The 13074-nt window shown below is 38.6% G+C and overlaps 1 protein-coding gene across 1 annotated transcript in view; it reads left to right on the top strand.

The window, feature by feature from the left end:
* tnr (tenascin R (restrictin, janusin)) overlaps nucleotides 1-13074 on the top strand; it is a 212830-nt gene that overhangs the window by 134208 nt on the left and 65548 nt on the right. The window contains exons 9-12 of the mRNA XM_042497978.1: nucleotides 381-500; nucleotides 2058-2201; nucleotides 3904-4019; nucleotides 8333-8483. Coding sequence (XP_042353912.1) covers nucleotides 381-500; nucleotides 2058-2201; nucleotides 3904-4019; nucleotides 8333-8483 — 531 coding nt within the window. The remainder of the gene's footprint in view (nucleotides 1-380; nucleotides 501-2057; nucleotides 2202-3903; nucleotides 4020-8332; nucleotides 8484-13074) is intronic.

Below are 13074 nucleotides of genomic sequence, written 5' to 3' on the forward strand. Positions count from 1 at the left end.
AACTTAAAATTCAGTGCTTTGCCTGCCAACACAGGTCCACAAGTCATATCATTATCATAAGACAATATACATTCCTTCTGTGCAGGTCAGTATTGGAACAGTTGGCAGGAAAGATGTTCCGCCTACACTGAGACTATGAATTATGGGTATGAAAGTGCTGGCCACACAAATAAGAGCAAGTTCAGTTTTGCAGTTTCTACACTAAGGTAGTTAATGGCTAACTGCAATTTTGGGATACAATTTATTTGCAGGTGACTCTAAAGGTTTCGGTCCTATGGACCTTCATCAGGTAAACATAATTATCATAAGCGAACACACACAAACATATGGAAAAAGCAGTTGTTTAAGCATTATTTGTGCTTTTTTGTGTGTCTCAACAGTGGCACCAGCCATGAACGTGAAGATACGAGGCGTGACTGATCGCACTATTGATGTGGAGTGGGAGGGGTCAGTGGTGCTGACAGATTTCTTAGTGACCTACACACCAAGCAGCCCTGGAGGTAAGTACAAAGCTATGCTGATCTTTCAAAGCAAGGAAAGTAATTTTAAGTTTTAGTAGGATCATGAAAAACCTAGAAGTCATTGAATCAATCATATTTTCAAGGCCTTGAAAAGTCATGAAATTATTTAAGATTATTGAAAGTTTTGGAAAAGTCATGACATTTTTGTTTGGTTTAATGAAATTGTTACAGAATTTTTCTGTAGACAATCTTCACAAAATGTAAGATAATATCATATTTATTTTCTGTGGCTGTCGACTTAATTTAGCTCTATTGTGTGTCGATGTTTGACGTTTGTTTACCATCACCTACTTTTCCTAATTTTTTCTCTGTGCTCCTTCTATTCCTTCATGTTTGCTAATTATCTGATTTTTTGTTTGAATAGAGTTTGAATGTGATATGTTTAAAATATGCTGGGCAAGTGGGAAAGGAAAAAAAAAGAATATTGTGGGTCCAGTTTTGAAATTTTATTCATAAAAATGTGTGGGAACTCCAAAGGAGCCTTATGTAATATTCAGGGCATATCTGTGATTTATAGTTTGAGCTGGGATTGTCTGCACACAGCTCACAATGGGGAGTTGGCTTAGCCAGCTGCTAGTAGCTCACGGTGCAAACATTGCCAACAGTGCTAACAATAGCAGCAGTGCTGACAGAGCTTATAGTGTTATTAAAGATTCTGATACCTGAACTTGTGTATCAGCTAAACAGCGAGCACTGATCCCCTACCACTGCATGAAAATACAATTTAACAGCTTTACATTACTAATCCTGTATGGATGCAAAATGATTGTAATGATTAGTGTATTGCATGACTCAGGTTAAACCCTTTGTAAAATATAAATTATATACATCTGTGATAAGATTTTTCAGGAATTGGCAACGCTAGCGCCACACCTCAAAACTAAAGCCTTGCATACTGTACATGTTCCCTCTTTACTGATGGGACTTTACAGTGTAAAATATTGCCAAATTGCTGACATTTTGCTAACGGCTAATTTTAGACTATTTACTGGTAATCAATTCTTATTCACTACTCTAAAACAGTAGAAGGCTATTGTTTCAAAGCAGCAAATAAGAAGAACTGATTTCTGGGAAAACTGCTGTTTTATGTTGGTGTAAAACTATTTATTAAGTTAATTTAAAAACTAAGTGGTATTGGATTGGCACATAGACTCACATACTAACTGATATTAAATTCAGCATTTATGGCAGTATCAGAGGCATTTCCGATACTGGTATCGGTATCAGATGAATGCAGTGTCCTGAGTCCTCCTCTGTGATGAGTGGCACCAAATAGTTAGCTTTTGGGACACATGCAGGGACTCACATGCACTTACTTGCATGTGTGGCCAGACTACCTACAACAAAAATGAGAAGCTGGAATATGCAACACAGAAATAGTGTGACTTCATTCTCTGCTCAGAACATTACTTCAGTGTGTCTTTTCATAGCAAACACTTGTATATTGCCATATTAATGTTCTGGATGTTGTATTCTGCACCTTTTAAAAATATATATATATATCTATGTATCGTTTTACCTGTCTCTCTCTGTCAGGTGTGCAACTAGAGATAAGGGTTCCAGGCAATACCACCACCTGCACTATCTCAGGCCTGGAGGCAGGCATCGAGTACAACATCAACGTGTTTGCTGTCATTAACAACAGTATCAGCGTCCCTGCCAGCATCACAGTCTCCACCTGTAAGTGCAGCCCCGTGGGTTGTTTTGACAAATATTCCCATGGGAGCCCTGAAGGATATTCCACCGAGGCCATGTTTGGTTCATGACCAACAGAATATAAATGCAATACCTCAATTCAGTATCTCAGAAAATGTTCTCCGTCTTTCGGCGCCATACATGCACATGGATCACAGCTGTTCATGCGGATGCACACACACCCTGTCTCTCACCTCTTTTTTTGGTTACATTTTTCCCAAGATGTTTCTCAGTGTCAATAGAGTGAGAATACCACCGCTCCTCTGTGCCCACTGTTTGTGATTTCTACCTGTAACAACTGCTTGGTGTCACTGAAATACAAACACACAGAAATATGAACGCTTTCTGAGCATGTACCTCCTGGTCAGTATTAAAGTCAGGTGATCAGATCAAACAGTGAATCACACTTTGCCTTCAAGCTCATCAGAAGTTTGCAAACTCATTGAACCCTTTAATAAGTAATAGCATATTTTCAGTGGCAAACAGAATATTGTATTCACTCTAATTCAGCTGGCTACAAACATTGTGTTGCCGTTAGTTCAGTCTTTGCTGGTAAAATTATCCTCCATTTCACAGATAAGTGACTTTAATTTCAGTGATAGCAGTTTGGAATTCTAAAGTCAATTTAGGGCAATTAAGCCTGATGCAAACCATTTTTCATATATGATATGATTTGTTGGGTTGTCTTTGCTAAACTTAATTATGAAATGTAGTATTTGATTATGTGGGAAGATTTATGAGGGCACGGCTGCCTGAGAAAAAAGTAATTTTAGTATTTTCCCAAATCAAAGTGTGAGTCAATTGTTTTAAACCAAGGACCTAATGTTGCAGGGATTTTATATATATCTATCATCAGCATTATCTCAGGGCTGTGATCAATGTTAAATAGGTGATCACAGCCCTGAGATACTACTGATGATAGTTATGGGGGTGGGGGCAACCCCCCAGGAGGGTCTGGGGGGAAGATTTATTTATTTATTTAAACAGGTAAACTGAACACTGTAGAGCATTTAAAAAATCTTACATCATAATTTTTAATCACCTTTTTAATGACATACTAACACTCAAAAACAGCGTCAAAAACCTTCCACAGTTTTTTATATAAAGTTCAGTTTTTTAAATGAATTGTTAAGCCAATTTTTAGTTTGTTATGGCACTTATTACTTGGAAGAAAGAAACAATAACAAACTTTTTGTTTCAGGGTTTTTGGGGGTCCCCCTCCCAACACGACCCATGGAAAAATCAGTCCCACTTTTCCCGTGACAGCACCTTCTGATTTTATGTACCCACAGCAGTCAAGCAATAGTTTCTGCTGTGTACACCTTAATATCAGAACACGTAGTAATAAGAGTGAACACTTCTTAAGTCTATTCAAAAGTATGATTACATTTGCTCATGATTGGGGTTTTTTTGCCCTGCCTTGCAATATGTAAAGCATGTTTCTAAAAAGTTTGAAACCAAAAAAAATCAAAAAATGAAAAGGAACCAAATAATTAACATTCCAAACATTTAGTTCAGCATCACAGTGAAACAGGGAGAATGAATACAGACAGAAGGAGCAAAACAGAAAAATAAATGTGAAAGAAAAAGGTTCAGCAGTGGACACCTTCAGCATGAGATGGAGTTGTGATTTATGGGCTGTGTGGGTCACTGAAGAACAATAATACGTCTCTGGCTCTTTCTCCAGATCTCTCCAATCCGGACGGTTTAGTCTTCAAATCCATCACAGAGACGTCAGTGGAGGTCCAGTGGTTACCCTTCTACTATTCCTTCGATGGATGGGAGATCAGCTTCATCCCCAAGGTAGAGTAGAGCTGTGTGAACGCTCAGTGTGTGTGTTTTCTGTCAGTGCCACTGTGAGACTACAGCGCTACGGTCTGCTGAAAGATAAGTGTACTGTCCTTGTGTGTGTAAAAAACAGGGAAAAAAAGACAGACAGTTTTAATGCTTTTAAATAATAATCAGCAATTAACAGATGTACTCACTCTCCCACACACACACACACAACATTGTGCTTTTTGACCAAACAAAATATTCTCGATTAAAAAGAATTATTCTCAGATCTCACTAATGCGGATCTCTAAATGATTTTGCATTTTGCATATAGAAACAGGAAGAAAAATAAGCGGATGGATTTAGGTTTTCTTGGGGGTTTTACTCAACTTGAGGCCCATACCAAATTAGACAAGCGGATTGTCTTAAGCTTATTGGCTATTAGGTGGATGAGCCATTAAACCCTTTTTCAGAATAACCCTTTGTAAAACCATAGCAGGGCCAGGTTCAAAGCCAGAAAGCAAAAAAACCCTTTCTCTTTATAATTCCGCTGTAAACTCAGGTACTCTCTGCACTCTAATCTCATGCCCTCTCACAGTAATTGCTTTTCTCCTTCAAGGTGTTCTCAGGGGGAGATATCCTTTGGTCCGGCCTTAAATCTGATGTTAAGATGCATTTTTTGTGTTTTTTTTTCAAACCCTTTTAAGGATAGGAGATTTCTAAATGGACAAACCCAGCAGGCTTCCTAATTTCATTTTATTGCTTTTAGACTTCCTCTCTTCCTACCCAATCCCCCAAGTCTCTCTTCTTCTAGCACTTTCCATTCCTCCACCCTTTCCTTCTGTCCACCTCCTCTTGTTTGAAATCTCCAACCCTTTGCTCTTTACCCCCGAAGGTACCTTTTCTTTCTCTCCATCCCTTTCTGCAAATGTTCCTCCCTCTATCTTTCCTCGCTTTCCATCCCTCGCTCCAGCCACAGGGGAAATCATATTATGAGCTGGCAGTCCCGCCCCCTGTGGATTTAATCCAGCAATGGGGATTGTGAATTTTGACAATCTCGTAATGGAAGAAGGCATGAAAGCTTTGGCCTATGCGAACAAACACAGAACTCACTACTCTGTAAAAAGGAAACAGGAGAGAGAGAGAGAGAGAGAAGCGGGGCTAGATTTGAGACCTGTCGTTAACACTGTTAGAAACAGCTACGGTATATATCTGACACTCCAATAAAATACCACACTGCCAGCATATACCTAACAAACCATCTAATATGTTATATTTTGGGCTTTTTGTCATAAATCAATAAACCTTTAAAGCAATCGGTTAATCAGTACTGCTGCTGGTAGAACTGCTCTAGTATTGTATTAGTTCCAATCATATTAGAGTCATATATGGCCGTGAAAAATATTCTCAGTATTGATTAGTATATTTTACCGACTTCTTCAAGGACACCGGAGCTGCTTCAATTTCCTAAAGGGGTCCTCCTTATGGTTTTTTTGTTGTTGGACAAGCTGCTGTAGCTTTCGAAATGAAATTCACACACAAAAACACACACATGACCACACATAATGATTTGGGTTTTCCTAAAACATCTCATTGAATTCATGTTGGCTAGTCAAGGTAACAGTCAAAGCTCAAAAGTGAGGATACAAGAAGAGGGTTTCTCTCGATATAAAGCATTTTTTTTAATGTAATGTCTCCATGAACTCATAATGAAACACTGATTGTACTGAGTAACTCACTCTTTTACTCCTGGGAAGACGAGACAGTGACAGGCAATAACTAAAAATCAATCTCCGCTGCTCATTGGAGCTGCTTATGATGCATTTTGTTAAAGAAAGCAAGTGACAGGAAAACCCTTTCCATGCAGCTTGTAATACAAATGTATTATAGTATATAGGTTAAAAAATGTATGACTGACTTATTGATGTACCCACATTACAAAAGCATATTTTTTCACTTATCTCAAGTTGTACCCAGCCGTGTTTTATTGGTTTGTTTTGAGATGACCACCTCTGACATCTCGGCTGCTACTCCGCTACAGAGGAAGAGAACCAAATTGAAAAACAACCTTCAACAACTCCACAGACCTTACTGTCAGCAGTTTTCATTGTATATATATATACTTTCCACTGAAGAATGTATAATATTACTAAGGTATTGTTTATTTAAATGCATCATGAAAGAGGTCAGAAGAAGGCGTTGCATGAGGAAAATCTCATTTCTGCACACAATGATTATATTTTTTTCATTTTTTCCTTCTGTAATACCAGTTGGCATCCCACTAGTGTCCTTGCCCTTTTCCCATCATTCTCTGTCCTGGCAATGTGCTTAACATAAAGTTAGGAAAGACTGGGTATAGTTTGGGCCCTGTATATACACAGCATGTCAGCTGTAGGTGTCGTTTGCTTCCAGTGTGGGGTTGCTTAGCCGAAAAAACTTTCCTACCCAACAACATTTTAGTCCTTATGATTTTCATTTTAGACATAAAGTAATTATTTAAAAATCTGTTGCTTGATTACTTTGGCTGTAAAGCTATATAGATATATCCTGGGAACCAGACAAATCTGCAAACTCATGTTTTATTTGTTTAAGCAGATGTGTCTAGTTCCCCTCCTGTTTTGACAGACTTCCAGCTGACCTGGCCGAGTTGGCCCAAACGCAAGTGTTTATCTAATACAGGGCTTGTTTCAGATGATGATAGGCACTTTGCGGAGCCTTTGTGCTTTACACAAAACACTTGATTACAACTGTGAGCGTAAACCTAGCTTAGTAAAGAGGAGCGCCACTGAGGAGTTTTCAAAACTCTGCAGCTGATGTGGAACTTTCTGTTTAAGTGTTTTGCAAAAATAGCAGCACTTATCCACTGACACACTGATCCTACACCATCAACACTAATCTCTGCATGCTAGTTGGTTTACGTTTGTCCAGTGCTCAGCGATACGACACGTTCTTTTCTCTAATTGGTAGTAGCTCAGTCGAATTGCATGGAGGCACACCTCTGAAAACTGGAATGTAGAGGCTCACGCTCACCTTCAAGAACTTGTAAACAGGAGCATAGTAGAAAGTTGTTGATAGAGAATTCCTGAACACTTTTACCACTTTTCACCATTTACTTGCAATAAACTTTATTTAAATACACAATGTTTTGGTCCTCAGTCTTTCATCAGTTAATGTTTACAGCTGCAGATAACACCTCTTTGAAATAGAAAGGTGTTCCAAACATACTTGCCACTTTGCAATTTGGTCTGGTGATATCAGGCTGATTAGCGTATAAATCATTGCTGCAATGTATTTCAAGTCTACTTTAATTTCAGATTTTTTTATTAGAGGGTATACCCATTGAGATGCAGAATGTTTAGCTTCAAAGGGGTCATCGGGGAATGTAATATTATTATTTTACTTTTTATGAGTAATAAGAGGATTATTGGAAGCACTTCTTGCCATTTCTTAGGTAGATATATAATGAGACGTAAATTACCCCAATAAATAACCAAGGAGCATGAAAGGGCAGTCAAACAGATAAAAATGATTAGTATTAGATTAAGGTAATAAAAAAATACCTCCACAAAAATCTCTTTTGTCTTTCCTCATCTAGGCGACCTTGTCCGCAGAGAGAATGATGACTAATTAGGAGAAAACCGACACAGGAGATGCGAGTTGGATATACTGTTACTGTGACTCATTTTGTATAATTTAGCATTTAACTGTATTATTGAGATTGAGGACCAATTGTTATTGGAACATTACCGCTGTGTGTTAGTGCCCACCCTGGTAATTTAGCTGAGGTGATTAAATGGATTACATCTCTAATTACAGTTTTGATTCAGGAAGGTAGCAAGCTGTTATATGTTCTGTTTTAATATGAGCCTTCGTAGCTCGGGCTTTTGGGGATCTTGGAGCAGCAGTAGGTGTAACATCTGTCTGTCGGCAGGAAGTGCATGTGCAACACTGGCTCTGTGAGAACAGCTGGGAATAGCAGGGGCTCCATATGGATGAGTGACAGGCCTTTGGAAATGTACAGAGTGCTGCCTCTGCAGAATATGGCCTGAGAAATATTACTGTTGCATATGCTACACCGTTTGGGAATTTAATGTGCGAAACCATTCAAAAACGTACAAATCAGTCAAAAGAAATATACGGTTCAGAAAATCCACTGCAAAGAATTTAACTGCATGAGTCACTGTTTATGTCTCACTATTGGGGATAGGCTTTTATCTGCCAGATCCCTTATCTCCACCGAGAGAAGAAGTTCAAGACTCACAGTAGCTGGCATTTATTCAAAATATGCAGTATGCATATGACAGTTTTTGCTTTCAATCCCATCACTTCTGTTTCTTTCCCAGGACAATGATGGAGGAATGACTGCACAGCTGCCCAGCACTATCACTTCCTTTGTGCAGACTGGTTTGAGACCAGGGGAGGAGTATACGGTTAACCTAGTGGCGCTCCGAGACCAGGGTCGAAGCCAACCATTTACTGCCACTGTCACAACATGTAGGTATTATTTAAAATGGTATACCTGTTTTCATACAGAACAAGCTTGTGTGCAGAGACACAACTAAAATGTTGTGTGTATTACTGTTATACTATTGCCAAAATATAACAAAGTCCCTAAATATTATTTTCTCAATAAGCGTTTTACTCTGAGCGATGGGGTCCCGCTCCCGCGATGGGGTGTTCATGCCTTTGTCTGCTGATTTCTCAGTGATTTGATGTTTGAAGCCAGTGAATCAACTGACATCAGCAACATTTGAATCAGAATGTGTTTTCTTGTCCTCCCCATGCAGTTCTTCTGAAAAACATTAGCTCAGATTTTAAAGGATGTAAACTATGTTTTCCAAACCTAAACTTTGGTTGTTGCTCAGTTAATCAAAAAACATTTAAGGCAATGCAGAGACATGTAAAATTGAAATCATTTTTCAGGTGTTTTAAGAAAAGCTGCCAATCTGTGGCCTGTAGAAAAAACATATAGCCAACAAATGATTGCTATTTTCGAACATTTGCATATATAATACCAAAAAATGGTAATTTCATATATATAGTAAATGAGCAGCACTTCAACCAACAATATTAATTAGAATTGATATTGATTACACCCAAGGTTACATGTTAATGACTAAAGTCACATGTTTTGTCTAAACAAAAGTCAAAAACCCAACATGTTCAGTTTACAGAGAATAAATAACAAAGAAAAACTACAAGTCAGCATATTTGAGAAGTTGGAAGAAGGAAATGTTTGTCATTTTGGCTAGGCTCTAATGATTAAGTGATTATTGTAATAAGCTTTCTGTCAATCCATGAGTAAATCAACATATTACTTCAGTAACAAAATTAGCATGCAATTTGCTGCACATTCACACAGACGCAAACACACAGCTAAATATGCACAAGTACTGAGTGTCACCTTGACATATTTGTAGGTCTGCCACCATTAATGTTCCTGATGAAAACCACACTGAGGTATTGCCCCCACTCCTCACCCAGCTGACACTATTACTAGACAGCTGTAATAGATCCAATTCAAACCTCGTCCATAACAATTCAAACTCTGATGTCTGCAGTCAAAACACCATCAATTTCCTGTCAAGTCTTTGTTCATTCTGTGGGTTGTAATTAAGTATCGATTAATAATTCATGGCACTCTGCCATTAATTTTTCACGGCGGCTCACTGCAGGACACCTTATTGGATAAAGAAAGAGGAAAAGACAAATTTGAAGTTACTCAATTATTAATATCAAAGATTTATCGTCCCTCGGAGATGGAGTGAGCGTCATGAGGAGTCTGAGGAAAAAAACAGAGGGAGAGGACAGCTTATGTGGGAACAGGTTCTCAGCAACTGTCTTCCTCAGGATGTTTTCTAGGACGAGACCCAAGGGGCCAATTTCTAATACATCAAGGATCGGAGTGGACCTGCAATATGTCAAGTCTGAGTTTGAGACTTATTTAGATCTCAAAAGCTTTAAAAAGACTAGAGTACAGTCCTGTGTCATTCAGTGTGTGAAATATGTCATTTATATGAGTTCCCCCTGGGGCCATCAATAGAGTATAATTATGATATGACAGCATAGTATGGTGCTTTCAGTTTAAAATGTGCAAACTGAACAATGTGGCATGTGCTATTGTTGTTAGCCCTTCAACATTAAATAATGTTTCACCTTTTCAATCTTATTTGGATAATTGAAACGTCAATTTAAATGTCATTTAAGCTGTAGCTTTGAGGCTCATTAATTGGAAATGGAAATCATTCAGAAAAGTGTGGATGTAGAGATTTAAAGCACCTGGATTTTCCCAGACATCTGTTAAAGCAACAGATGTTACACCATAGGTTTTAGGGAAAAAGGTAATTAATAGATTAATGAAACAGAGTGACAGTTATCACATTATGTTATACCCCATTCCTTGACTGAAATTTACAATAAGACTAACAATGAGAATGTGTTAATGTTTAATGAATCCCTCTTGTGTCATCCATCCATCCTTTCTTGACACTTACAGATAGGCACAAGCACAATTTCGACTTATGTGGGTGCTGGCATTGAAAAGAACAACTGGGTCAGTCTGAAACTAGCAATGACAGTTTTGCTGTTTTGTGCCTTGTGTAAGACGGGGCCTGGTGTTTTTTTATGGTCAATCCATGACTGCTAAAGAATAACAAAACAAAGCACCACTTAGATTCAGATCAGGCATGCCTCTGAGAATCACCACCTTATCGTTGCAGAGGGGTTTTGTGGTCCCTGTTATCCTGTGAGCTACGCTGTTCTGAAATTTTTTTTTCATCACACGCAATGTGTTTTCAGCTCTTCACACCTAATAAGTGTTGTTTTCCAGCAATCAGCATGGAGAGACTTTAATCGTGGCTTATGTTTTACACCTTGCTCAGATAAAGCTTATTGTCTCAGCGTGTGTCAGGTATAATAAGCTTTACATGCTTGGCTGGCAGAGAACAGCTTTTTTGCTGATAACCAATTCAGATCTACCACTGCATAAGCTTGAAGCTGCGCGCATTAACACAAACTTTCATCCTTTTTATTTTAAGTTTTCCATTTTAGCTCTCTTGTGAATACTGACTGAAATGTGTCCAAATCAAAAGTTGGCACCAAATGTCTGGTCAGACTTGTTTATTCTTTTAATTTTGTTCAGTTTTTTATTTAGGCCAAGTTCTTGTAGAGCTGCTTGTGGTTTGACAACATTCAGCATTTCAGAAGGAAAAATAGAACTTTGTAGAAATATATGTCTAATCTCCTCAACCCTTGAAACAGTAATTGATTAATCCATGAGTTCATCTACCAAAAAAATGGTTTTGATAATCAATCAATCTTTAAGTCATTGATTCAGCATGTCAAAAAAATTGCAATGTCAAACAATCTCTAGTTTCAGCTTCTCAAATGAGAAGATACCTCCTTTTATTAAATGTCACAAGGTAAATCTGGGTTGACAAGATGCTTAATGGGATAGTTCTGCCAAGCAAAATTTACTATCTCAAATCTTACTTATTTTCTTGTCTAATATCAGAATGTTTTGCCTCTTTTGGCCTCAAAAATTCATTCTGTTGAGACAATGTCCATCGATAAGAGGTGAAAACTTGTAACTTGTAAACTTACGAACTCTAACTTGTAGACTTTTGACACTGATGGTTATTTTTAAAGAGTCATAATCCAAAAAGGCTTGAGAAACACTGTCTTTTGTGATAGTCAAATGGATATCTTAGGGGTTTGCAGTGTTATACTAGGTTCAAACTGGACAAGAAAGTGCTGCAAAGTGCACCAACTGTCCGTGTAGCGCTGCCCACCTCCTCTAACCAGTTGGACTGTTTGCACAGGACGCACCGCAGCCCCGAGCTCTGTGGCCTACTTGCGGTCTGCAGTGATAGTTTAGTGTCTATTTTTTCTCTGGGCCATGAATGTATCTGGAAAAAGCACACAGATAATTGGTGTTAAACAATACGCAAAATATGTTGCGTATAATATAAATGATTAGGGTGTCTGAATGCAGTACAGGTCCTAAGACCCACCTCTCCATTTTAGTTAATGGTCATAGGCTAAACTAAAAAGGTCAAAGTACACGCCAAATAATATTTTCCCAAAGATGGTATCTGTCAGATATCTGTCTGTTTTTCATGTTCAGTTCGGTTTTATTGAGTTAATAAATTATTTTTTAAGGGGGGGGGGGGGTGCTTTTCCGCCAAGATTGACAGCTGTGACAGCTAATCTGTGCACTCGCATTTAATGCAGCTGCCCGCGATTGGTCGAGCGGGCGTTTGGTGTTTGGGCGGGAACTCTCCCACTGCGGAAATCGCTACTGCGCAAATGCAGGGCTCCAATGACGTCACCTTCGCAAGATGGCAACATATCCTTGATTTTTTAACCTCACTTCAGCATAGCAAAAGTGTCGCCAGCATTTACTTTTCTGGGATAACACTGATGGCTATGCATGTCTGAGTCAGGTTCAGGGTCAGTGAACACAACACGTGAGGTTACGTGTCATCGCGCGATAACATTGGGGATGTATTGACAAGTGATATGTGTCATGGCGAGTGCCAAGAAAAGGAGGGCGGATGCAGAATGCCGCGTTTTTGTTTTTGTTTTTTTTTTTTAAGGAGAAGTAGACACCCGATTATGTCTTTGTCGAAGTAAAAGGCAAGACAGTTTGCCTAGTTTGTGACGTGGCGCCGAAACATGCTAAACTGGATGAGTTGAAAGGACAAATGCGTTTTTGATAAAAATCAACACTTTTCGTCGGAGTTGGGGTGCCCAACAATCAGCTTTTACAAGACCACAGACTGACGGAGACAATGTTAGCAGGGCAAGTTTTGTGGTGAGTGAATTAATGTCTAAGAAACTGAAATCTCATGCAGAAAATTCTGTACCTTGACAGTTTGTGATAGCGTGTAATTTACTTGTAATAATCGTGAAACCGTGATAACTGCGGTTTTTCATACTATCAAAATCAATAATCATTGCATCGTATGTGTTCATACCTTTAGTATGGCCCTTGGAGGAAAAAGTTTCCCCACCCCTGCTTTAGAAAATTATTAGAGGCGTTTTTCACTATTTTCACTATATACTGACCAAATATTTAATCGAG

The sequence above is a fragment of the Plectropomus leopardus genome, chromosome 12, assembly GCF_008729295.1.
Source record: "Plectropomus leopardus isolate mb chromosome 12, YSFRI_Pleo_2.0, whole genome shotgun sequence".
Classification (NCBI taxonomy): domain Eukaryota; kingdom Metazoa; phylum Chordata; class Actinopteri; order Perciformes; family Serranidae; genus Plectropomus; species Plectropomus leopardus.